Source organism: Petromyzon marinus, chromosome 21, assembly GCF_048934315.1.
Source record: "Petromyzon marinus isolate PM22_M1 ecotype Great Lakes invasive population chromosome 21, UKy_Petmar_22M1.pri1.0, whole genome shotgun sequence".
NCBI lineage: Eukaryota > Metazoa > Chordata > Hyperoartia > Petromyzontiformes > Petromyzontidae > Petromyzon > Petromyzon marinus.
The window spans coordinates 12,856,631-12,883,581 of NC_133687.1; the positions used below are offsets into that span (position 1 = coordinate 12,856,631).

Consider the following 26,951-nt stretch of genomic DNA (forward strand, 5'->3'; position numbering starts at 1 on the left):
TGCCCTCACCCCCCTCCCTCTGAAAATTAGTGAAGAACACTGGTCTTCAGATTCAGTTCAAGATGGTCGCCCTTCGTCACTGTTCTCCACAGCCTTCCTCCTCAAAACACAGTCAAGCCCTGGACACTACTACAGACCTCAGCCCGCTCGTTGTCCCCCTCCCTCTAACCAAAACTGTGCTATTCACAGATGAGCATTCCCAAAAGCAGCAACAACAGCAACAGCAGTAGCCGTGTCCAATCCAGCACCACTTTTAAGAGGCAGATGAAGGCTGCCTCTCATCTGTTATTTTTGGTCGTATGAGGCAGAACCCCAAGCCTGGCTGCACAGAGTCTCTGAAAGTGTCCTCTTTGTGAAAATGTGCTCGTTATAAAAAATTGTATTCATTAATGTGTGAATGCACTTCCATTATTTTTGGCTAACCATCGGACATTTTGGCTAACCGTCGAACAAAGACGCTGACTGCATCGCGCGCTTTCAAATGTGCTCCTGCGCCCGCCTGGAACGCTCTTCCTTCCACTATTAGGAAGTCACTGAAAGCTATGCACTTTTAATTCTACTTTGAATACTAATTTCTTTAGAACTGATTGTTGTGTTTCGTTTGTTGTTCTTTCCCCGCACCTCCAATTGGCACAGCTGGCTACGTACGGGGCGAAAGAAGTTCAACGTACATACATACATACAGGTACATCAGACGGTTGTGTGCGGGTGCGTGCGATGCACGGCAGTGCTGCAAGGGTGCATGAAGCCTGGTCACGTGACCACTTGACATTGCTACTTAAGTGTGCCTAGGGCGAGCGCTAGAATGACACGGGTTGTCAGGTGGAGTGCCAATATGGCAAGGGTTGGCGCTGGAGCAGGGATTGGCAACCAAAATAACAAGAAGAGTAATTTTTCTTTTTCCCCCCATTCGGTATTCCCAGGGCCACAAAGCGCTGTGAGCACGAGGGCGGCGGTCCTAAATGAATGACGTCACGAAGCAGTCCTGCACAGCCTCAGGTTGCTGACCCGCGTGCTAGAGCTACTGTGGCTGGGGTTAGCATCGGGGCTCATTTGCAAGTGGAACTGAAGCTGCCGGCGAGGCGCCGCTCACCCGCTCTTGGCGAAGTTGCTCCAGTAGGCGATGACGGTGGCGCTGAGCGCCGCGTCGCCCCGCGAGAAGTTGCACGCGAACATGCGGGAGAAGCGCGAGGATGGGCGCAGGAAGGGCGCGCCCAGCACGTAGGGCAGCTCATCGCCGTGCGCCGCGTCCGCCCAGGCCGGCCTCGACGACGACGCCGCCGCCGCTCCTCCCCCCGCCGGCGCCGGTGGCGCCGGCGCGGCTCCCGCCCGCGCCGACGGCACCGACGCGGCTGCCGTCAAAGTCTTCGAGGCCACCGAGTCCCCCCCGCCTTTGATCGACGGCGAGAGAACGACAACGACCGCGGGAGGCGCTGAGCGAGTAAAGTGCGACCCAAGTGAACGGCTGCGATTGGATGGAGGTGTATGGTGGGGTAGCAGTCGCTCCCCTTACCCAATGGTGACGGGGGACAGAAGCAGTGACGGCAAGGAGGGCATGTATGTTGATGTACCGTACGTTGAACTTCTTTCACGCCATACGTAGCCAACTGTGCTCATCGGCACGAGGAAAGAAGGCTACAGTTTAGAGTTGGACTATCCCTTTATTTAAGTGACCGATTACTCCACCGACTATGGGTTCGATTCATCAACAATTAGTTGAGTGAAAGAAAAAATCACCTCGCGTGACGGGAGGCGATGGGCGGGGCATTGGTGGCGACGTAATCGGCATCGTCAGCACGTGTCACGCTCGGCGTGGCATTTTAGGGGGTTTCCTGCCTTCGGGAGGCAGGGTGCCAGCCGGAGGGTGGCCGCCACGTTTAAAGGTACCCCATGTAATCGACCACAAAGGAAGCAGTCGATTAACAAACGTGACCGACGTGTCCCCAGCTCTAGCTCAGTTCAGGATCAGAATGTGTATGAACACCGGAGGAATCTGATGAACTACGAAGCTCTTTTTTACACGGTAGTTGCCACGAGGGCGCAAACACACAGGCTGATGAGCGCTATGGCCCAACAAACCGTGACGAGCAATCGCACGGCTGAGCGCACATCGGGATCAAAGCTATCATCACGTACAGTACTCTACTAGCCCCCATACTAATTCAATATTTAATCTTATTACTCTTATTCAGAGTCAATAACGCGTTAATAATAACAACACAAAACAAACAATCCTAACTATAGCGCTTATCTTTGCAGATAAGCAGATAAGCGCTCAGGGCGAATGTTCCCCTCGCAGTCTGGAGATGCATCTTAGGCTTCGTTGATGAGAGAGCAAGCGAGACACAAAACAAACCTTTCAATTGCCTGTCAGGTGTGGGCCCCTACTGGCTTCACCGCAGTGGCATACCGTTGACTGCGATGTCCCGAATGTACCACTGCTACTCGAGTGACATCCCCGGACTCTCGAGTGTTCGCAACGCTTTTCCTTTTATTGCCCATCACTGACCGGCACTGCTCTCACCTCTGTCCTTCACACCGGTCGTGCCGCTGCTGCCGCTGCTGCCGCCGGCACCGACGGACGGGGTGGGTTCCCCGTCGCACCGCTGGTAGAGCGCGTAGAAGTAGGTCGGTGAGCCGAACTGACTGCGCAGGTCGGCCGTGGCCACCGCCGGCGCCACCCACTGATGGTCCGTGAGGAGCGCCAGCAGGGTCTTGCGCCGCATCTCCGCATTGTCCCGGTCAGCCCAGTCCGTGTACATGAAGCGCACCGTCTCGCGCAGCGCCTCCGTCCCCGGCGGCTCCGAATCCTGGTCGTCGCTGTCGTCGTCGTCGTCGTCGCCACCGTCTCCGTCGCCCACGACCTCCGCCGCATACAGCCCGTCCACCAGCTCATCGACGGCACGCGAGAATGCCGCCGAGAAAGCGCCGCCTCCTGCCGGGTTGCGGTCCTCGTAGGGGCCCAGGACGGCCGGAGCGGCTTCGGCAATGGCGGGGGGAGCCCCCGGAAGTGCAGGCCTCCGCGACTCCACCGCGGCTACCTTCGCTCCGGGCTTTGTGGCCGTTGCGCTCCGCCCGTCGAGGCCGCCCTGCGCCTCGGCGCCGCCGCCGCCAAAACCGCCGCCGCCGCTGAGGCCGAGGCTGAAGGCCGGCCGCTCGTCGGGCTCCAGGAAGGCCTCGGCGAGGCGGAGGCCCTCGGCCTGCGCGACGCCCAGCATCGTGTTGTAGTTGAGGAACTCCCCCTGCTCGAGCAGTGCGCGCGGGTCGTCCGGGATCACCTCCCCGTCCACCGTGGGCGCGAACACCGAGCGGAAGTGCGAGGGCGAGAACGAGAACGGAGAAAGCGGTGGCGGCGAGGACGACGACGACGACGATGGCGACGACGACGACGACAAAGAAAACTCGGAGAGCGAGGCCGACGCCTCGACGAGCTCCTCCGTTGACTTGCGCCGCAGGCACGCCATGGCAGCCGGGCCCACCACCGTCACGTCCCGCTGCCGCTGCTGCTGCTGCTGCTGCTGCTGCTGGCGGTGGGGCGCAGAGCCGCGGTGCCGTGGGGGCGGCGGAAGGGGCCGCAGGCAGCCAACGGAGCGCGCCAGGGCAGCCGCCGACAGCTCAGGGCGATGGTTGAGGGCCCAGCTGGACAGGGCCGTGCCGCTCTGAGCAATCACGCGCTGGAAGAGGCCTAGGGGTGGGGTCGAGCGATGGGATGAGAATAGCCCTAAACCCAGGATGGTTTTGAAGAACCGCTAACTTCGTGTAAATGAGGAATGTTTGAACCCAGTAAACAAAACTAAAATTATAATTTTTTATTTTACCAGGTAAGGCCCACTGAGCTATGCAGCTCTTTTTCAGTCGTGACCTGATCACAAATGATGGCTCAACGAAGTGGCTTGTCACGTGGAAATTTATAGCAGCAGCCAAATACTTTAAATGCGTGCTGATTCTAAATACCAAGGGGAAAACCGGAGGACAAGGAGAAAAATACACACGACCCCTGGGAGAGAGACATGCAAACTCCAAACATACCGGTCTTCTGTGTATACCAGATGAGATAGTTAACATCTCACCACTGTGGCACCCTCAGGTTAGAAGGTCCTTGGAATCTGATTAGTAAAGACCATAATGCACGATGGAAATTTTTGGGAGCAAACTGTTACCGCCAACTGTCACCTGTAACCATTGCTGCAACACTTTCTACTGTAAACCCGTGGTGATGGTGGCGGTGGCTGTGAAAAAGGGGTGGCTGGTGTTGGCTGCAGCAGCGACTTTGGCGGTGACGGCGGCGGCTGAGAGAACGCCCATTGAATTGGCGGTGGTGACCGAGGTGGCGATAGCTATGGTGGTGGTGATGTCGGTGGGTAGGGAGGGTGGTGGCGACGCTGCCCGCGATGACGGTGGCGGCTGAGTGAACGATGGTGGCGCTGGCGGTGTTGACCAAGGTGGCGATAGCGCCGGTGGTGAAATTGTCGGTGGCATGGAGGGGGTGGAGGGGCGACGCTGCCCGCGGTGTCGGTGTCCGTACCCTCAGCGTGGTGCGACAGCGCGAGGAGGCTGGCACACGCGGCCCCCGTGCCGGCGCCCACGAGCGTCACGCGCCCCTGGTCACCCCCAAAGTGGCCGACGTTTTCTCGGACCCAGCGCAGCGCCATCACCTGGTCCAGCAGGCCGTAGTTGCCGCGTGCCAGCGAGTCCCCCGTGCTGAAGAAACCTGCGGGCCCGCGGGAGTTGGACTTCAGTGAGGGGTCACGCAGTACGGGGTTCAACATTCAATTCAAGAAAGTGATTTTTCTTTGGGTCGTTTTGTGCCGCCAGCGTTTAGTATCGTCTGCCTCGTCTGTTGCTTTGTTGTCCATTTCATTTGTACCACACGCCCTCATTCTTTGTTATAGAATCCTTCATAACGTCCATCTTGTATATATTCTGTCTCATCCGTGTTGGTCGGGGGGAGGCGGTGGTGCGATAGGGCAATAAGGACGATGATGAGGATGGCAATGATGATGACAATGATGAGGATGGCAATGATGATGACAATGATGAGGATGGCAGTGATGATGACGATGATGAGGTGGCGAGTACCGAGCACGCCGAGGCGGTAGGTGACGATCACCACGATCACGTCCCCGTGCGCGGCGAGGGCGCTGCCGTCGTAGAGGCCACCCGCTCCGTCCAGGAACGAGCCCCCGTGGAGAAACACCATCACGGCCAGGGGCGGCCTCTCACCGGGGACTAACGACGACATCGACATCGACGTGAGGAGCATCGGCGTTAGCGTCTATGTTAGCGTCAGCGTTAGCATCGGCGTGATTGGCACCGACGTTATTGGCATCAGCTTTAGCATCAACGTTAACATCAACGTTAACATCAATGTTAGCGTCGCACATAGGATTGCCACCTACTCCACAGACCAAGCCCGGACAAAGAGGCACCCGCTTGTACCTCGCCTGGTATGCAGGAGGTGCTGTTAGTGAGCCAATATCTTTTTTGTCAGAAGCGACCTGGCCACAGATGATAGCTCAACGCAATTGGCTAAGCATGTGGACATTCATAGCAGCCAAATACTCTAAACGCACCAGGAGAAAAACCCACACAACCACGGGGAGAACATGCAAATATACAGCCGTCAGGGTCAGGATCGAACCCACAACCTCCTGTACACCAGGCGAGGTAGTTAACATGTCGTCACCATGGCAACCCTCATCATTATGTTATGGTGAGGACCGCAGGGCTTGGGCAATTGTTTGGTGCCAGCTCACTACGTCGTTGCCGCCTTCCCACTTGTATGTGGTTCCTCGCACCATTGAGTCGTCCTCTCTCTCTCAAGAGTGAGCGGAACGTTACTGTTGTTGTTGTGCGTGCACACGGGATAGTGCGTATGTGGTGGGAGCGGAAGTGCCGCGGTTAGCGCACCGTGCTGTGAACCCGACGATTCGAGTTCAACCAATCAATCTTTATTTTATGTGCCAATATCGCCCTCAATAAAGTGGGCATTAGTTTGATTCTCGCTCACGGCCAGCACAAGTGACGATTATGTAAACCGGTCCTGGGCCTCCCATAGGTCGATTCAGCCTCACAGGAGTTATGTACCTCGTGCGGTATACATGTAAACACCACGGCCGAGTGTGATGCGAAGCCACCCACCATCCCTCGCTAACAGCAATTGCCCCAACAGTCTGTTGAAGGCTATATGGGTGATGTTTGTCTTTGTATGTCCGCATATGTTTCTGTGTGTGGAACGGTAGCATAGCAGTTAGCGCGCTGCGCTCCGAACCCGGAGTCCTGAGTTCGATTCCTGCTCATGGCCAACACCGGTGACAATGATCTAAACCGGTCCTGGGCCTCCACTAGATCGAGTCAAATGAGTACCTGGTGCGACGTGTAAACATCTGGGGAGACAAAGGTGCTGGCCACCCCACCCCCTCGTGTGCCACAGTAAAGGCCTTCATTCAGTGCTGCTCGCTAACAGCCCTTGCCCCAACAGTGATGTTTGAGGCTACACTGGCGGATCTTTGTCTCTGTGTGTGCTCTCACCATCGCGGCCCGGGATGTACACATCCAGGTTGAGGCATTCCTCGCTTTGCTTGGAGCTTAGCCACGTGGCCAGACGTTCGTTACCAGCCTCCCACACGGGCAGCATCCCCCAGCCAGTCCAGTCTGGCCCTGCCATAGGAGCGTGGACACGTAGACGCAGACGCATTACGGTGCAGACACAAAAAAGCAGTTATAAGGAAATGAGTTTGTCAATCTAGATTATTTTAAAGCGCATAGCTCCATTGGCATCTGAAACCAGTGGTGTTGGTTGTAATGAGGAGGAGGACGACGGCGGTGGTTAGGATAGTTTTCCCAGGATCGTTCTCATTTTGATGAGCACAGTTGGCTACGTACATTGCAATGGAAGTTCAACATTCATACGCGCAGTTGAGTCATACTACACCCCTCGAAGTGATGCGTTGACGCATCGTTCTCCCCTCTCCCGGTATCGAGATACGGTATTCCACTTCCCACATATCCCGGTTTTCTTGTCGCTCGGAGGTTGTCAACCTTGGGTGACGACAAACTTGCTGGGCCAAAATGTACGGTCAATGAGACGGTCACTCCAACGGCGTACGGTTCGTATTTACCGAGTACATCGACCGCGAAGGACATCAGTGTCACATCGCAGGTCATGCACAGAATATCGATACATATCTATACGAACCAAGATGCTGACATCACTGACCCTCGCCTGGTATGCAGGAAGTCGTGGGTTCGATCCCGATCCTGACGCCTCTATATTCGGAGTTTGCAAATCTGGTTCTCTCACACCATAGTCGCATGGATTTTTTTTGCTCTCCGGGTCCTCCGGTTTTTCCCTCCAAGTTTAGAATCAACATCGTGCGTTTAGAGTATTTGGCTGCTATAAATTTCCACACAATGATGGCTACGTCGTTGAGCTTGCATCTGTGATTGCCAGCTCGCTTCTGAAAAGAAGCTCAGCCGGCTTTACCTGTTAAAATAAAAATAGTTGATTTTTTAAGTAATTTTATATATTTTTTTAAATATTTTATTACCTCTTACGTGTACACTTCATCCCTTATTTACGCTCCTGGTTGGCATCAAAGTTCCCACATATTCGGCAGCCCCAGAGATTCTTCTTCACCGGCCCATTTGTTTCCTTCGGGACCCAGCAACCAATTGGGGCCAATGAGAGATCGTGACAGCAAAACCACGCGAACACGTCGTCACATCGCAAGTCTTGCCACTGGTTTACACCGTTTGTCATCGCACAACCATTTCAAAAAGAAAATTGCCTATGGCCCGAAATTGGGCTGGTGGGTTCATAAATACCTGCACCGATTTTGATTATTATAATTCTTTATTTTATTTATTTGATATATATATTTTTTATCCCGATCAGTCACCGGGGCCCCGCAACGCACCCCTGTGGTTGGGCACCGGCTGGGGGCAGGGGGGGCCCCGCGTCGCCGCCTCCCTCTCCCCGCTCCACACGGCGGGGGGCTCCGCCGCCGAGAAGCGGCGCTCGCCGCGGGGGGCGCGGGCGTACGGCACCCCCAGGAACTGCGTCACGACCAGGGGGGCGCCGCCGCCGCCGCCGCCGCCGGGGCCTCCACCGCCAGGGCCTCCGCCGGGCGTCCCCGCAGGGCCAGCTCCAGGTCCCTCTGCACCTGGCACGAGAGACAGTCGGCCGTGAAATCGCAACGAGAGTGAGAACGCCGTCGATGAGGTAAGGTCACACACTCGTCGCCATCTTCCAAGTTCTTTTTGCCGACCCCCCCCCCCCCCACCTCCTCATGCCTATCATCAGAATCTGAATATTTATTTATACTGGAGAAATCCGGTGAGCTATAAAGGCACTTTTTCACACGTGTCCAGTAGGAGGACCGGGTAAGAATGTTGCAACAACAAGCAATACAAAAACACGATAGGAGTGAAAATTCCAAGAAAGGCAAACGAATCACCCCAAATACATACAAATGAAACTAAACCATCCCCCATCCTACCAGGCAAAGCCCACTGAGGTATTAACTTATTTTTCAGAAGTGACCTGGCTACCACAAATGATAGCTCAACAAAGTGGCTTATATCATGTGGAAATTTATAGCAGCAAAATAATATAAATAATCTCCATGGATGTTTATATATGTGCTAATTGATATGTATGTTACGTATGTTGACCTTCTTTCACACCGTACATAGCCAACCGTGCTAATTTGAGGGGCGCAGGAAGGACAAACTAACTTTAAAGCAGCTATGAATAAATGAGTTTTCTATCTGGATGATTTTAAAGTGCCTAGGTCAAGTGGCTTCCTAATATCGAAAGGAAGAGCATTCCAGATGGCCGACACAAGCGCATCTGAAAGCGCACGATGCGGTGACCGTCTTTGTTCGATGACGAGGAAAATCAATTCCAGGAGAAACGTTCTAAGCCGAGCTTTGATCTCGTGTAGGCATAAACGGGAAATTATTACAATTTAGGCGTCTAACTTGGAACGGGTTACGTGACACCACAGAACAAACGCATTTAACTGTTTGTCTATTATCGGACCCTGCATGCTGTGCTCAACACACCGCAGATCTCCCTAGAAAAATAGCCTGGGAAACTGACTAAGCGGAATCATCCACGTAACAAGTAAAATAAACCAAAACTCAAACTGCACTCAAAAACGTCCGCCATTAATACCTGTCGGCAGAAAGTTGTTTTTCTTCACTGGTGAACCTGCGTGCTCCATACTCTTTGGTTCTTTCGGTAAAGTCACGTAGGTATAAAATAAAATAAATCACGACGTTTCGGGCGCAACACAAGCGTCCGTCATCAGGTGGGAAAGCGTGTGATGATGGACGCTTGTGTTGCACCCGAAACGCCGTGATTCACTTTATTTTATACCCACGTGACTTTACCGAAAGAATCAAAGAGTATGGATTCCTGCAGTTACGAAAGCTTCAAATCAAGACTGCGTGCTTCAATTCAGCTGTCTAGCACTGGTAACCATCTATCTCCAGGCAGACGACGATTGTCTCCAAAGGTTCATTGGCAGTGATGACACGGGACGAAAAATGCATCACCTTCACGGGGCAATTTTTACCGACAAGCCACGGCAGATGTGACCCTTTTAATCTCTGCAATAAGGCACGGCAAACGCGAACCCCCCCCCACGTTTGACCTATGGTATCGCGTTAACGTTTTTTGGCACCCAAGGCGGGGTGGGCGGGCAGTGGGCAGTCGGGAAAGGGGGAAATTCAACTTGTCACGGTTTACTCGATGAACTCTATCCCCGCACGTATATTTCCGTGACCGCCAATATCCGCTCTATTCCTGCTCGCCCGTCATCCAAAAGTAAATCTCTCAACACCAGTGCGACCTTGGCCAGGGTTGAAAGTGTCAGTCCGGCCCGGGAGCTTCTGCTTGCCACCGCCTTGCCAAGGTCTCGCCCCGCGTGCCGTGTACGGCCGTTCCACCCATTCACAAACGTCGCACGCACATTCGTGTACACACCTCGTTATAAAGGGGTTTTTTTGGGGGGGGGGGGGGGGTTAGAGCGCGTAAGTATACATGTGTCCTTAACCCGCTGCTACCTGACACTGCCAAAAAGTAAGGTTTTGTCATGTAAACAAAAGGTTACAATAGGTTTACTACGTCAGCCCACCGGTTGTGTGTTGGAGAGTAAATCTACAACATTCACAATTTGAGTACTGTGACATTTCGCCAGTAATTACATCCAGCATCATCGGGCTATTTTGCACATTTAAACTTACGCGATCACACCCAGAAAAAAACATTATTATGAATAACATTGGTCGCGAAAGACCAAAGTGTCGTACACACACGCCTGTCACCGTGCCGCGGCCTGATTCGTCGGTACGTTTTCACCCGCCTTAACTTATTTGCGGAAGGCGACAAAGGGGAGAGAAAGAAGCACATGGGCTCGTGTCTTTTGGAATGTGCGATGGTGCAAAGGGGGCCACCAGGGCCATCATTGATCACATGATGCATCTGCCACCTAGTAGCACAAATCTGAAGGGGGGGAGGAACCACCCCTCCCCCCCGGTATAACAAACAGGGCCGTGCCATTGTTCACTCTTCTTCTTTTGTGTGGCATTTTTTTTTTGGGGGGGGGGGCGGCGGGGCGGACTGCAACAGATTCGTTTCGGATCGCTGTCGAGCGATGATGATCGGGTGGTCGTTCACGACATGTTGCACGGTGCTCGGATGACGCGTCGCACGGCGGCCACGAACTGGACTCCCTCGTTCGCTGCCGCAATGCTGTCTACCGAATTGATGTGTTGAACGCCTCCGATGTAAGGTGACCGGGTGGCTCCAAGAGGCCATACATGCCGATAGCACAATCGACATTTTTAAACATTTGAGGGGTATTTTTTTCTATCGCGCGTTTACACTCATTGGAAACCCCTTGCTAAAGACACGGGCCGGATCACATCCCACATAAACCCCTGGCAGTACGAAGTGTGTCCATTCGGTGGCCGTTTCACCCCGGGGGAATGCCTTCATTATTCAGTGTGAAGCACAAATCAAATTAAACCTATGCAATGTTCTTTACGCGCATTTTTTTGTTTAATTACCGCGATGCTGCGCGATAACCCACGTTTAGCACGGTTGGCTACACACCTCCGATTAGAATGGTTGGCTACGTACGGTGCAAAAGAAGTTCAACATGCATACACACTTCCGATTAGTGTAGTTGGCTACGTACGGTGCGAAAGAAGTTCAGCATACATATGTACACATACATACGTGTTTTAACACTGCAAAGTTGTTGATACAGATTGATCGATCAATTCTGTTTGGTTACAAAGTTGCACATCACATCCCCGTCACGTTATTTTCCCCCTGGATCGTCCTCCTTTTGAATGCAGCAGGAGCTGTCTGTGGGAAATCTGTAATACATTCAAAGTCCCAGTTTTTTTGTCAGTTGCACGATGGCACACCACTCGGGACAATGCATTTACGTGAAGGTCTCCCCATCAATCCTGTACTTTTTTTCTGCAATATTGACTTATTTTCTTGTTGCTATGCTCGCGTCGGATCTCCCTTTATAAAATAGCCAGGGCAACTGGATAAACGGGATCATCATCCGTGTAACAAATCAAAGTAAAATACAAAACTAATCTTCTGGTAATGTGAGATATTTCTTGTATATATGTTCAACTCCTTTCGCACCATACGCAAGGATAACAAACAAAACACAACAATCAGTTCTAAATAAATTAGTGTTCAATCTAGACGATTTTAAAGTGCATAGCTCCGGTGGCTTCTTAATGTTGGAAGGAAGAGCGTTCTAGTCTTTGTCCGACGGCTAGCCCCAGAATTTTTGTACCTCAGAGGTTTGCAACCATACTGGTCCCAGGTCCACATGCTCCTCCAAACCTTCACCAACTCGCACTGAACCAGCGTGGTGAAGCAAGATCGAATAACCTCCGAGGCCCTTAGATCCAGCAGCGAATTGACAAGCAGGTTGTTCATGCACACGAATGTATGCAGACACACATGCACTGTCCCTCCGCACACCCATTTAATTATATCGAAGGGGGAGTGGTGACACGCTGCTTCTAACGCCCAGTTACCCAAGTTGGAATCCCGGACGCTGCTAAAATTGGTGTGAAGTGATAAATCTCATCCCACATTGACCCACGTGGCGAAATATGGTTAAACGATCGACATATGACATAACAAGGCCCTCATTCACGAGTGGATTGATGAATGCCATTAATTATTTGCAGTAAAGTACTGTATTTTACACATTTTAATATACCGTAGGTTACAATGAAATATGAATATTGTAATAGGTTGGTAATAGTGTACAGTACTGGACCAGCAGGTAAAATGGCGTCCTAATTTCCATAACAACATGGCGTCGTGTTCTATTCCTCTACAGGACATCCATAGCGATCCACGCAACTTAATTTAACCTCAATTTTGAGAGCCCACCCCGACAATCGATGAGGCAAGTGAAAAGCCTTCAGGGTCAAGAGGTCATCACTGCCAACGATGTTAATACCCATGTGTCATGACCATACATAGCCAAACGTGCTAATCGGAGGTTGCGAACATTTGAATGATAGGAAAAAACGGTACTGTTTCAGCATGAGCATCGAATAACTTTACTGACTGCACAATCGACCAACTGACCAATCATTTGGCCACAGCTAACTTGCCTCACCAACTGACAGAGTGAACAATAGCCTGACTAAGGAACTGTCAAAGTTATTTTAATCTACCTGGATAAGTGACTGACTTTAACAACTATCTTACTGGTTATCTAGCCGTCCTGCCTGATTGACTAATGAGCTTATCACCTGACCCAACCATTGATTTACTGGCTGATTAGGTTACCACTCGATTGGATAAATTATTAATTGCTCGACTGGTCAGGTAAATTGATTTGCTGAGTACCAGTTTCCATGTCTGCACGAATAATTAAACCACCGATTGTCCGAATGTATCGACTGCCTCACTGACCGGCCACTCCGCACAACGGCTATCAGAGCACTTGGCCACGGTCGTATGGGGTTGTGAGTGTGTCCTTATTTTGCACCGTACGTAGCCAACCGTGCTATTCAGAGGTGTGGGGGAACAATAACAAACAAAACACAAAAAGCAGTTCGAAAGAAATTAGTTTTCAATCTCGATGATGATTTAAAATTGCATAGCTCCCAGTGGCTTCCTAATATCAGAAGTAAGAGCGTTCCAGACGGCCGCAAGAGTGCATCTGAAAGTGCGCGATGATGCGGTGACCGTCTTTGTTCGATGGCCAGCCAAAAGCCGCCGCTGCGAGGACGTCCGGAGTTGGGAGGATGCATTTCTGTCAGCGCGTCGATTCGGACCATCATACAATCATCGTCATTCTGCCAGGTTTCATTGGGAAAAAATGCGTACCACTTTGTTGGAAATCGCAATGAGTGACAAATAGTCTTACCGCCCGACTATCTTATACACTGATTGTTCACTTACCCAACTAAATACCTGCCTGCCTGTTTCTCCACCCGTTTGACAACCGCATCACGTGACTTACTGCTTAACTTACTGTCTTCCCTTTGCCGAATCGTCTACCCTGAATAAAAACGGTTTCTCGACTGTCCACCTGCCTGACTGACTGACTCACCTGAGTGCCCAATTGACTGCTGAACTAGCTACTCAACTGACTCGCTGACTTTTATTACGGCTGCCTGACTGACTGCCTAAATGCCTGGGTGCCTGGGTGCCTGCCCTTTGCCCGGCTGCCCCCCTCTTTGCGGAGTTTGGACACCTTTATTATTTATTTCCAGTGGTTTCCAATTATAGAAGTCAAACTATCTTGCCCCCCGTCCGACCCGTCCGACCCCCTGCAGCCTGGGATGGACCCTCACCTCTCCCGTCGGAGCGCAGCACCGCGTCGGGCGAGGGCAGGGAGACACGGATTCCCCGCAGCTTGCCGTAGTTGGTGGCCACGACGGGGCGATTCGGCTCGTTCAGGCGACGGCGTCCACCGCCGCCGACCTTCCCGCCGCCTCCCTTGCCGTCGTCGTCACCTTCATCATTGTCGTCATCGTCGTCGTCTTCGTCGTCATCGTCACCGCCGAAGATGCCCCCGCCGCCACCGCCGCCGCCCTTCTTCGGGAGCCCAAAGTCGTCGCCGAAGTTTCCCCCCTGGCCGTGCCTCGTCTTCTCCTCGTTGATGCGCTGCACATTGTAGTTGAGCTCCTCGTCGACGATGCTGCCGATGCCTCCGCCGATGCCGCCGCCGTCGTCGCCGTCGTCGTCGTCGTCGCTGTAGAAGGTGCGGCGGCGGCCCGGGTCCCGGGCGCGCGGGACGCCGGCCGCGCACACCCCCACGGCGAGGAGGCCCACGGCCACGCGGACCCACGGGCCCACGCCCATCCCCGCTCCGCCACGCACGGCACCACCACCACCCCCACCCCCCTCGCGCTGTGCTAACGGACGCCGCACCTCCGCCTACTCCTCCTCCCTCCTTCTGCTCCTCCTCTCTCCTCGTCCCTCCTCCTCCCTCCCCCCACCCCTCCTCCTACGCCTCAACAAGTCCTCTCTTCTCTTGTGATCCCTCTCTCCCTGCTCTTTGTGGTTGTCTCCCTGATCTTTGTCGCCTGGCTCTCGTTCGCTCTCTCACTCCCTCTGCATTTCTTCTTTCTCGTGTTTTTCTCCCTCCTCTACTCCACCATCTTCTACTCCTTTGTGTCCATTCCTTCCTCCTTGCCTGCTCTTCTTTCACCTATTGCTCTTCTTCCTCCCCCTGGTCGTCTTGTCTACCTCCTCCTCTGCAGAGTCTCCTCCCTCCGCTTCTGCTGAATTCGCGTTTCTCACTCTCCGTTTTTCTTCCTTTCTCTATTTTGCTCTTCCCCACTCTCGATTCCTTCCCTAGTTTGATTTTACTCGGCCTCTCACTTTCCGTGATCTCTCTCTCTCTCTCCCCTCTCTCTCGTTGTCTCTCTCCCTCGCTTGCGTGCCCTCTCGCGTCGTTTCTCTCGCCACCCTCGTTCCTACCGTCTCACTCAATGCCCGGGTGTTATATGGCTCTGGTTCCTCTCCCTCTCTCTCCTCTTCGCTGTTGACTCCTCTTTTTACCGCTCTTCCCTATCCTATTTTCCTCTTCTTGAGTTGACCCTTTGTGTCTGTGTCTCTCTCTCTCTCTCTGTTTCCCACTCTTCCTGATCTTCTATTGATCCTCCCCTCCCTATTCCCCTTCTAGCCCCCTTGTTTTTGTTCTTCTAGTTTTCTCCCTCCTCCTCCTCTTTTTCTGTCCGCTTGTTCCCCTCTTTATAATTGCCTACCTCTTTTTTTATATTCCCTTCGTGTCCTCCTGTACAATTTTATTTTCAACCGATTTCTATTGCCCCTTCCTCCACTTGTCCCCCCCCCCCCACTCCTTAGCTTCTCTGTCTTTGCGTTCACTCCATTCCGTTCCTTCCTCCAGTCTCTCCGCTCCTCCCGCCTCTGCTCACCGCCTCCAGCCACGTGCTCCTTCTGTCGTCTCGCTCCTTCTTCTTCTTCCTCCTCCTCTTCGCCGGCCTCCCCTCTGTCCTCCTCGACGTCTCTCCTCGCCTCCGCGACCTCGTCGTCCGCCCAACTCAGTCGAGGCAGCACGCGGGGGTCTCTGAACAACGGTGGGATGGGAGAGAACGTGTCAACAGCGTCATCATCATCATCATCATCGCCGACATCATCATCAACAGAGTCGGTGGGAAACATCATCAGCGGCACAGAAACACTGCAATATATAAATATATAAAACGCGTCGTTATATGTAAAAAAATAGATAATCGACGCCGCCATCATTACCATAACCGTCGTGAAATTGTCACCGGATACCGTTGCCACCGTCAACGTAATCAGTCATCAAAATCATCGACATTTACATCACAGCCCACGGGATGCGCCGGTCTCAGGTGCAGCAAGGATCGTGTGCAATGCCGGTGGCGGTGCAAGGCGTACCGGGCACTTGTTGATCCCCCCACAAGGCCATGTGGAGGGACGTGAGTCCGTGGGGTGGACGTGGGGTCATTAGGGTAGACGTGGGTCAGTTGGGTACAATCACTCACCACCCACTCACTCACCCGCTCACTCACACACTCACCCGCTCACTCACACACTCACCCGCTCACTCACACACTCACCTGCTCACACACACTCACCCGCACACTCACCGGTACACTCGCACACTCACCCGCTCACTCACACACTCACCCGCTCACTCACACACTCACCCGCTCACTCACACACTCACCTGCTCACACACACTCACCCGCACACTCACCGGTACACTCGCACACTCACCCGCTCACTCACACACTCACCCGCTTACTCACACACTCACCTGCTCACTCACACACTCACCCGCTCACTCACACACTCACCCGCTCACTCACACACTCACTCACACACTCACCCGCTCACTCACACACTCACCTGCTCACACACTCACCCGCTCACTTACACACTCACCCGCTCACTCACACACTCACCCGCTCACACTCACTCACACACTCACTCACTCACACACTCACCCACTCACTCACTCACCTGCTCACACACTCACCCGCTCACTCACACACTAACCCGCTCACTCACACACTCACCCACTCACTCACACACTCACCTGCGCACACACTCACCCGCTCACTCACACACTCACCCGCTCACTCACACACTCACCCGCTCACTCACACACTCACCCGCTCACTCACACACTCACCCACTCACTCACACACTCACCTGCTCACACACTCACCCGCTCACTCACACACTCACCTGCTCACTCACACACTCACCCGCTCACTCACACACTCACCTGCTCACTCACACACTCACCTGCTCACACACACTCACCCGCTCACTCACCAGTACACTCGCACACTCACCCACTCACTCACACACTCACCCGCTCACTCACACACTCACCCGCTCACTCACACACTCACCCACTCACTCACACACTCACCTGCTCACACACTCACCCGCTCACTCACACACTCACCGCTCACTCACACACTCACCCGCTCACACTCACTCACCCACTCACTCACATACTCACCCGCTCACACACACACTCACCCGCTCACTCACACACTCACCCGCTCACTCACACACTCACCCGCTCACTCACACACTCACCCGCTCACTCACACACTCACCCGCTCACACACTCACCTGCTCACTCACACACTCACCCGCTCACTCACACACTCACCCGCTCACTCACACACTCACCCGCTCACTCACACACTCACCCGCTCACTCATACACTCACCCACTCACCCGCTCACTCACACACTCACCCGCTCACTCACACACTCACCTGCTCACACTCACTCACACACTCACCCGCTCACACACACGCGATCACACATTCACTCGTTAATTCACTCCCCCATTCCCTCGCTCATTCACGCATTCACCCACTCGCTCATTTACTCTCTCACTCAGTCACTCGCACTCCCACTCGCTCATTCACGTGTGCACCGACACACAAATCCATAACTCACGCCGGATTTTTTTCATTCATTGCTTCTCTCTCTCCCCACGTCGCATACAGTGCATGAGCGCATCTCTCCCACTCTCTCTCTCACTCTCTCCCTCATCTCTCACTCTCTCCCTCATCTCTCCCTCATCTCTCCCACTCTCTCTCCCACTCTCTCCCACTCTCTCTCCCACTCTCTCTCCCACTCTCTCTCCCACTCTCTTCCACTCTCTTCCACTCTCTCTCCCACTCTCTCTCCCACTCTCTCTCCCACTCTCTCTCCCACTCTCTCTCCCACTCTCTCTCTCCCACTCTCCCCCACTCTCCCTCATCTCTCCCACTCTCCCCCACTCTCTCCCACTCTCTCCCACTCTCTCTCCCACTCTCTCTCCCACTCTCTTCCACTCTCTTCCACTCTCTCTCCCACTCTCTCTCCCACTCTCTCTCCCACTCTCTCTCCCACTCTCTCCCACTCTCCCCCACTCTCCCTCATCTCTCCCACTCTCTCTCCCACTCTCTCTCCCACTCTCTCTCCCACTCTCCCTCTCTCCCACTCTCCCCCACTCTCTCTCTCTCCCACTCTCCCACTCTCTCTCTCTCCCACTCTCCCACTCTCTCCCACTCTCTCTCTCTCCCACTCTCTCTCTCCCACTCTCTCCCACTCTCTCCCACTCTCCCACTCTCTCTTTCCCACTCTCTCTCACTCTCCCACTCTCTCCCACTCTCCCACTCTCTCCCACTCTCTCCCAGTCTCTCCCAGTCTCTCCCACTCTCCCACTCTCTCACTCTCTCTCTCACTCTCTCTCACTCTCTCTCCCACTCTCTCCCTCATCTCTCCCACTCTCCTACTCTCTACCACTCCCTCTTTTACGATCAGAGGAAACAAGAAGAAGATTCTCGGTGTAGTCGGCACTTTGCTTCGTTCATCATTTCGTTGTTTTTAATGCTTTGCTTTATGTAACCCCCCCCCCCCCCTTTTTAAATGAAAGATTCCACGCTCTGCTCTCCTCCAACTTACACCTTCCCTCTCTCTACCCCCCTCTCTCTCTACCCTCTCTCTCTCCCCCCCCTCTCTCTCTACCCCCTCTCTCTCTACCCCCCTCTCTCTCTACCCCCCTCTCTCTCTACCCCCCCCTCTCTCTCTACCCCCCTCTCTCTCTACCCCTTCCCTCTCTCTACCCCCCTCTCTCTCTACCCCCCTCTCTCTACCCCCTCTCTCTACCCTCTCTCTCTCTACCCCCTCTCTCTCTACCCCCCTCTCTCTCTACCCCCCCCCTCTCTCTACCCCCTCTCTACCCCCCTCTCTCTCTACCCCCCCTCTCTCTCTACCCCCTCTCTCTACCCCCTCTCTCTACCCCCCTCTCTCTACCCCCTCTCTCTACCCCCCCCCCCTCACTCTCTACCCCCTCTCTCTACCCCCTCTCTCTCTACCCCCTCTCTCTACCCCCCTCTCTCTACCCCCTCTCTCTACCCCCTCTCTCTCTCTACCCCCCTCTCTCTACCCCTTCTCTCTACCCCCCCTCTCTCTACCCCCCCTCTCTCTCTACCCCCCCCCCTCTCTCTCTACCCCCTCTCTCTACCCCCTCTCTCTCTACTCTCTCTCTACCCCTCTCTCTCTCTACCCCCCTCTCTCTACCCCCTCTCTCTACCCCCTCTCTCTACCCCCCCTCTCTCTCTACCCCCTCTCTCTACCCCCCCCCTCACTCTCTACCCACTCTCTCTACCCCCTCTCTCTCTCTCCAACACTCACCCACTCTCTCTACCCCCTCTCTCTCTCTCCAACACTCACCCACTCTCTCTACCCCCCTCTCTCTCTCTACCCCCTCTCTCTCTCTCTACCCCCTCTCTCTCTACCCCTCTCTCTCTCTACCCCCTCTCTCTCTCTACCCCCTCTCTCTCTACCCCCCCAGCCCTTCTCGCAGTGTCTCTCTCTCCCCAACACTCACCCCCTCTCTCTACCCCCTCTCTCTCTCTACCCCCTCTCTCTCTCTACCCCTCTCTCTCTCTCCCCAACACTCACCCCCTCTCTCTACCCTCTCTCTCTACCCCCTCTCTCTCTACCCCCTCTCTCTCTCTACCCCTCTCTCTCTCTACCCCCTCTCTCTCTCTACCCCCTCTCTCTCTACCCCCCCAGCCCTTCTCGCAGTGTCTCTCTCTCTCTCTCCAACACTCACCCACTCTCTCTACCCCCTCTCTCTCTCTACCCCCTCTCTCTCTCTACCCCTCTCTCTCTCTCCCCAACACTCACCCCCTCTCTCTACCCTCTCTCTCTACCCCCTCTCTCTCTACCCCCTCTCTCTCTCTCTACCCCCTCTCTCTCTCTCTACCCCCTCTCTCTCTACCCCCCCAGCCCTTCTCGCAGTGTCTCTCTCTCTCCCCAACACTCACCCCCTCTCTCTACCCCCTCTCTCTCTCTACCCCCTCTCTCTCTACCCCCTCTCTCTCTACCCCCTCTCTCTCTCTACCCCCTCTCTCTCTACCCCCTCTCTCTACCCCCTCTCTCTCTCTCTACCCCCTCTCTCTCTACCCCCTCTCTCTCTACCCCCTCTCTCTCTCTACCCCCTCTCTCTCTACCCCCTCTCTCTACCCCCTCTCTCTCTCTCTCCCCAACACTCACCCACTCTCTCTACCCCCTCTCTCTCTCTACCCCCTCTCTCTCTCCCCAACACTCTCCCACTCTCTCTACCCCCTCTCTCTCTACCCCCTCTCTCTCTACCCCCTCTCTCTCTACCCCCCCTCTCTCTCTACCCCCTCTCTCTCTACCCCCTCTCTCTCTACCCCCTCTCTCTCTACCCCCTCTCTCTCTCTACCCCCTCTCTCTCTACCCCCTCTCTCTACCCCCTCTCTCTCTCTACCCCCTCTCTCTCTACCCCCTCTCTCTCTACCCCCTCTCTCTCTCTACCCCCTCTCTCTCTACCCCCTCTCTCTACCCCCTCTCTCTCTCTCTCCCCAACACTCACCCATTCTCTCTACCCCCTCTCTCTCTCTACCCCCTCTCTCTACCCCCTCTCTCTCTCTACCCCCTCTCTCTCTCTACCCCCTCTCTCTCTACCCCCTCTCTCTCTCTACCCCCTCTCTCTCTACCCCCTCTCTCTCTCTACCCCCTCTCTCTACCCCCTCTCTCTCTCTACCCCCTCTCTCTCTCTACCCCCTCTCTCTCTACCCCCTCTCTCTCTCTACCCCCTCTCTCTCTACCCCCTCTCTCTCTCTACCCCCTCTCTCTCTACCCCCTCTCTCTCTACCCCCTCTCTCTCTACCCCCTCTCTCTCTCTACCCCCTCTCTCTCTCTCTACCCCCTCTCTCTACCCCCTCTCTCTCTACCCCCCCAGCCCTTCTCGCAGTCTCTCTCTCTCCCCAACACTCACCCACTCGCTCCCCCCATCGTTCTCCCTCTTCAACTCACCATCTCTCCCCCTCTGTGTGCGAGTGTCTCCCGCACTCCGCATCCCCGATTAGCACGGTTGGCTACGTACGGTGCGAAAGAAGTTCAACGTGCATACATGCATACAACTGTAGAAAGAGCCACATACACAGACCCAGCTATCCAAACGAAGCTACGCTTACAGCTGTGTAAATACCGCTATTGAGGGATATTGGTACGTGGCTAAAGGCGTAGTAGCTACATACACGCGTATACACAGCCGTACACAGAGCTACACACAAATACCTCCGTATACACATGACGTCACGCGATTTTGGACGATGTTTGACCCTCCCACCCCCAGTCACACGGCGTCACAAAAAGTCAGACCCCCCCCTCAAATATGACGTCATAAAGCTCTGCCCCCCCCCCCCCCAAAAAATATAAAACATGCTTCAAATCGCTTTAAACTATTGTCATTGTAGTGCGTATTTAATGTGGCGCTGCACTCTGATGTTGTAGGAGAAAACATTTGTTAAAAAGTCTATTTAATTAAGTAGAACGTGTTGTCTTGTATTTATTTAAAGTTGCGCATTTTGATGTGACGTCACATTTCTCAAACCCCCCCCCCCCTCGTCACACATCGTCACAAATGTCTGACCCCCCCCCCCCCAGGTGCGTGACGTCATTTATGGACGGCCCCATAGCTACAAAGCAACAGACATAGCTACCGACAGCTACATACACACCGAGACTCGGCTATATTAAACACAGCCACACATAAATACGTCTGTATACACACACATGGCCACAATAGACATTGCTACACACAGCGACATGCACCCCTTATCAGTGCCCTACCTTATTACAGACCAATTCAGACATTATTGGTCACCCCGTGCCCCTTATAAATCTCAACGTTCATCCTACAAAGTCACATCGCAAGGGAGAAACACAAAAACACACAGAATAAATAAAAATGTGGCCCGCATTGAAACGGCTGTACGCCGTATGGATCTGAAAACTCAATTACCCTGCACAAGAATACGGGGTAAACCCGTGTGGGTTGACAGGTGTGACATACACACCTAGACTCGGCTATATTGTACACAGCTACACACAAATACCTCCGTATACACACACACACACACAAAGCCACAAAGCAACAGACGTAGCTACCCACGGCGACATACACACCGAGACAAAGACACGCACCCATCCATCGCTCCTCATAACCTTTGCTCTTTCCCTACATCTCTTCTCAGACTCGCTCTCTCGAACCATCTCTCATGCGGCGCTGCGGGCCAGATGCCAATTGCAGGTACAGGGCGCTGAGTTGGCACTGCTGAGATCCCTGCGGCTAGACTCGTCCAGGACGCCACGATGTCGCCTACCTCGCCTGGTATACAAGGAGATCGCGTGGGTTCGCTCCCACGACCCTGCATCTTCTGAGTTTGCGTGTCTCCCTCTCTCTCCTTCTTTTGTACGATCAGAGGAAACAAGAGGAAGATTCTCGGTGCAGTCGGCACTTTGCTCCGTTCATCATTTCGGTTTTTTGTTTTTTTATGCTTTGCTTTACGTAACCCCCCCCCCCCCCCCCCTTTTAAATGAAAGACCCAACAAAATATATTTGCTTTTTTTTCCTACTCTCCTTACCCCTTCTCTCTCTCTCTCCCCTCTCTGCCTCTTCTCTCTCTCTCTACCCCCCTCTCTACCCCCCCTCTCTCTCTCTCTCTGCCCCCTCTCTTCCTACTCCATTTCGCTCTCTCTCGCTCACTCTCTCGCTCTCTCTCTCGCATTTCTCTCTCTCTCTCCTCGTGGTCGCGTGGAACTGTCTCCCTCTCTCCAGTCCACTTGCACTGTAACATCTCTGACTAACCACCTCTCCCGACTATCTCTCCCTAAACCCATTCCAAATCTCCATCACCTAATAATCATAATGAACGCGTGCAATTTAGGTTCCGCTTAACAAAAAAAATAAAGTTCATTTCCCAAGGTCACACACACCAACTTCTGCTTTTATTAATTCTCGCCCCCCTCCCCACCTCGCTAAATTGAAGCCACTGCGAGTCCACAGGCAACCCCTCCATGTACAGCGGCATTCATTTACTGGGTCATCACCGCATTTGGGGCCAGATGCATCCTGGTCAACACACACACCGAGTCATCGCGTAAGGCCGTGGTTCTCCTCCTTAAATTTCGATTTAAAGCTTTCGTGACTGCAAGGATTCATCTTCTTTGGTTCTTTCGGTAAAGTCACGTAGAATGAGAATAAAATAATAATAATTTGATAAAATAAAATAAAATAACACGCAGCTTAAAGGTCGCTATCTGAGCGTGGCTTTGCTCGCTCCAGCGCTGTCCTCCAGACAGTCTCGTCCCTTCACCTGATGAAGGCTGCTTCTGTTGTGGCCGAAACGTCGTGATAATTTTATTGTTTTATTTTATTTTATCAATTTATTATTTTATTCTCATTCTACGCGACTTTACCGAAAGAACCAAGGAAGAGTTCTCCTCCTTGTTGACCTGGGGGGCACGCACCCCCTGGGCGTGCGAGATGCCCTTCCTGTTGGGTGCGACACGTGGCCAGATGACTCTTTTTTTTAGACGGTAAATCATCGGAAACACAAAATTGAGCACGGGAACGTAAGTGACAACTACTTTGTTTCATCAAACCTATCTATTTATTCACATTGTACTTTTTTTTGTTTGTTTGAAGAATTGAGAACCAACGGGGTTGCAAGGCTGCAGGAAAGATTAAGAACCACTGGCGTGGAGGGATAGGACGCAGAGGATAAGAGGTGGTGGTGGTGGTGGGATGGGGTTTGTGGAAATCCGGAGCAACCTGTAAATATGAACGGATTTCAGTTACATTTATCAGCAGGTTTTCACACCAACGGTGTGTGTCGTTGAACTTCCTTCCCACCGTACGTAACCAACCGCGCTGATTGGAGGTAACACGTCGAGAGGGTGTGATCCAAGTCAAACGGAGACGTCGCTCTCCCATACGCATTTCGAGCGGCACGCAAGTGCGGCATATTCCGTGAATCGAAGGCAATGTTCGATGAAAACCTCGGAGGCTTGGAGCCGGAACTCAAAGTCCCCCTCGCATGCCAGCCTGACCAGGTGGGCACCTGACCAGGTGAGAACCTGAATGGTTTAGGCCTAGACAGGTGAGAGCTTGACCAGGTGAGAGCCTGACCAGGTGATAGCCTGGTCAGGTGATAGCCTGACCAGGTGAGCGCCTGACCAGGTGAGCACCTGACCAGGTGGGAACCTGAATGGTTTAGGCCTAGACAGGTGAGAGCTTGACCAGATGACAGCATGAACAGGTGAGAGCCTGACCAGGTGAGAGGCTGACCAGGTGAGAGCCTGACCAGGTGAGAGCCTGACCAGGTGAGAGACTGACCAGATGAGAACCTGAATGGTTTAGGCCTAGACAGGTGAGAGCCTGACCAGATGACAGCATGAACAGGTGAGAGCCTGACCAGGTGAGAGGCTGACCAGGTGAGAGCCTGACCAGGTGAGAGCCTGACCAGGTGAGAGGCTGACCAGGTGAGAAGCTGACCAGGTGAACCCTGACCAGGTGAACCCTGACCAGGTGAGAACCTGACCAGGTGAACCCTGACCAGGTGAGAGCCTGACCAGGTGAACCCTGACCAGGTGAGAACTTGACCAGGTGAACCCTGACCAGGTGAGAACCTGACCAGGTGAACCCTGACCAGGTGAACCCTGACCAGGTGAGAACCTGACCAGGTGAACCCTGACCAGGTGAACCTTGACCAGGTGAGAACCTGACCAAGTGAACCCTGACCAGGTTAGAACCTGACCAGGTGAGAACCTGACCAGGTGAACCCTGACCAGGTGAGAACCTGAGCAGGTGAACCCTGACCAGGTGAGAACCTGACCAGGTGAACCCTGACCAGGTGAACCCTGACCAGGTGAGAACCTGACCAGGTGAGAGGCTGACCAGGTGAGAGCCTGACCAGGTGAGAGCCTGCATGGGTTAGGTGTAGACAGGTGAGAGCCTGACCAGGTGAGAGCCTGCATGGGTTAGGCGTAGACAGGTGAGAACCTGACCAGGTGAGAACCTGACCAGGTGAACCCTGACCAGGTGAACCCTGACCAGGTGAGAACCTGACCAGGTGACAACCTGACCAGGTGAACCCTGACCAGGTGAACCCTGACCAGGTGAGAACCTGACCAGGTGAACCCTGACCAGGTGAACCCTGACCAGGTGAACCCTGACCAGGTGAACCCTGACTGCTTGACGGGTGGGTGTTGGTGCCTGGATGCCAACGTCCCCAAGCCGTCTCACGCCTGGCTCAATCTGCAGCATTTCCCGGAGCCTCAACGAGGACACGTGGTTTATTTAGCACCCCCCACCCACCCCGCTGTGACCAACGCCCACTTTGACGAGGCCACACCCACTCCCCTACTAGCCCCGCCCTTGCCCCCCCCCCCCTCCTCCTCTTCACCCCCGCCTTACCATGAGTTGAGCACGTGGGCATAAGTATTTGAAAACGCACTGACAAAATGTCCCAGAACACCGCGAGAGGATTTCAGAAACCACCGGGACTGTCCCGGGCCAAGCCAGGACGTTTGGTAACTCGAATGTGACAATACGTTTCCGCAGCCATATCGTCTTTCCCGCTCTCATCTGTGCCCTCTCTCTCCTCCCTTTCCTCGCCTCTCTCGATCTGTCTCTCCCTCCCCCCCTCTCTCCCTCCCCCTCTCTCTCTCTCTCTCCCCCCGTGGTCTCTTCCCCGTGCAGAGTTGGTTACGTGAGTGAAATCACAAGAGCGACGCAACCCTCGCCTCCTATAGCCCAGCCCCACGTGTAACGGGACAAAGACAAAGATGCCCCGTATAGCCTTGCCAGGCTGGTGGGGCAAGTGCTGTTAGCGAGTACCCATGACGGGGGAAGGGAGGCGGGGGTGGCCAGCACCACGCCCGGCCGCCTTTGTCTCCCCAGTGGCGATGTTTTCTACGCATCGCACCAGGTACTCATTTGAGGCTGAGTAGACCTAGGGGATGCCCAGAACCGATTCGGATAATCGTCACCGGTGTTGGCCGTGAGCGCGAATTAAACTCGGGTTCGCAGGGTTCGGAGCGCAGTGCGCTAACCACTACACCACCGCTCCCCCACCCCGCGTGTAACGCATGCGCACACCAAAAACAAAGATGACCCGTATAGCCTGCACCGGCTCTAAGGGGCAAGTGCTGTCAGCGAGCACCTATGAAGGCCGGGTCTCACACACACACACATATACTAATATGAATACTAATATGTATTTATACACGGATAATGTACAGCCCTTTGTCAATCCGCTATTGGATGACGGCATTCCCCATGCAATGCCATATTAGCAATATGTATATATTTACATAATGCATCGTATAGATGTTTAATATAGATACACGCGTATTTATATTCATTCGTACGGTAGGCATTGTGTCATTTACCCCAAGGGTCTGGCTAAGTTTGATTTTTCTTTTCCCGCGGGAGGAGAGCGATGCCTCTGCTGCGTGAAATCCCAATTGGGTAATTTGCAGATAATTTTTCGGCATTTGGATATTTGACCAATTACAAACCAATTACCAATACCACACAGTACCAATTACATTTGTGTTGTTTTTAGCCATCTGTAAAACGCATGTACGTAGATGTACATTCATACACGCCTCCGATTAGCACAGGTTTGCTACGTACGGTGGGAAAGAAGTTCAACATACATACACATACAAAGATCACCTGTATAGCCTCAACAGACTGTTGGGGCAAGTGCTGTTAGCGAGTCGCACCTATAAAGGCCGGCAGGGCACACGAGGGGATGGGTGGCCAGCACTATGCCGGCCGCCTTTGTCTCCCTAGTGGCGATGCTTACACACCGCACCAGGTACTCATTTGAGGCTGAGTCGACCTACATTCATACGTATAAATTTACACACACACATACCAATAGTGCCAGTCGTGGGAAAAGTCTACTCAACTCTTCATCCGCTCGTACCGCATAAGCCCATGTCTTCTGTAGGCCGTGCCGCACCCGTGCAGCCCCCTTCTATCTGGCCAAACAAAAGCTGCTTGGGCAATACGGTGGCTGGGCATGCGATGGCTGGGC

General features: G+C 53.6%; 1 protein-coding gene across 2 annotated transcripts in view; it reads right to left on the reverse strand.

The window, feature by feature from the left end:
* LOC116944612 (neuroligin 4-like) overlaps positions 1-14,362 on the reverse strand; it is a 31,285-nt gene extending 16,923 nt beyond the window's left edge. The window contains exons 1-7 of one of the 2 annotated variants that reach the window (XM_032958335.2): positions 13,864-14,362; positions 7,920-8,159; positions 6,532-6,660; positions 5,080-5,229; positions 4,526-4,711; positions 2,525-3,685; positions 1,094-1,391 (exon numbers count right to left, since the gene is read on the reverse strand). In XM_032958335.2, the coding sequence (XP_032814226.2) occupies positions 1,094-1,391; positions 2,525-3,685; positions 4,526-4,711; positions 5,080-5,229; positions 6,532-6,637 (1,901 nt within the window). In that variant the 5' untranslated portion in view covers positions 6,638-6,660; positions 7,920-8,159; positions 13,864-14,362. Of the gene's footprint in view, positions 1-1,093; positions 1,392-2,524; positions 3,686-4,525; positions 4,712-5,079; positions 5,230-6,531; positions 6,661-7,919; positions 8,166-13,863 lie in introns of both variants that reach the window. The other variant, XM_032958334.2, reaches the window with a different exon arrangement.
* Positions 14,363-26,951: the final 12,589 nt, after the last annotated feature.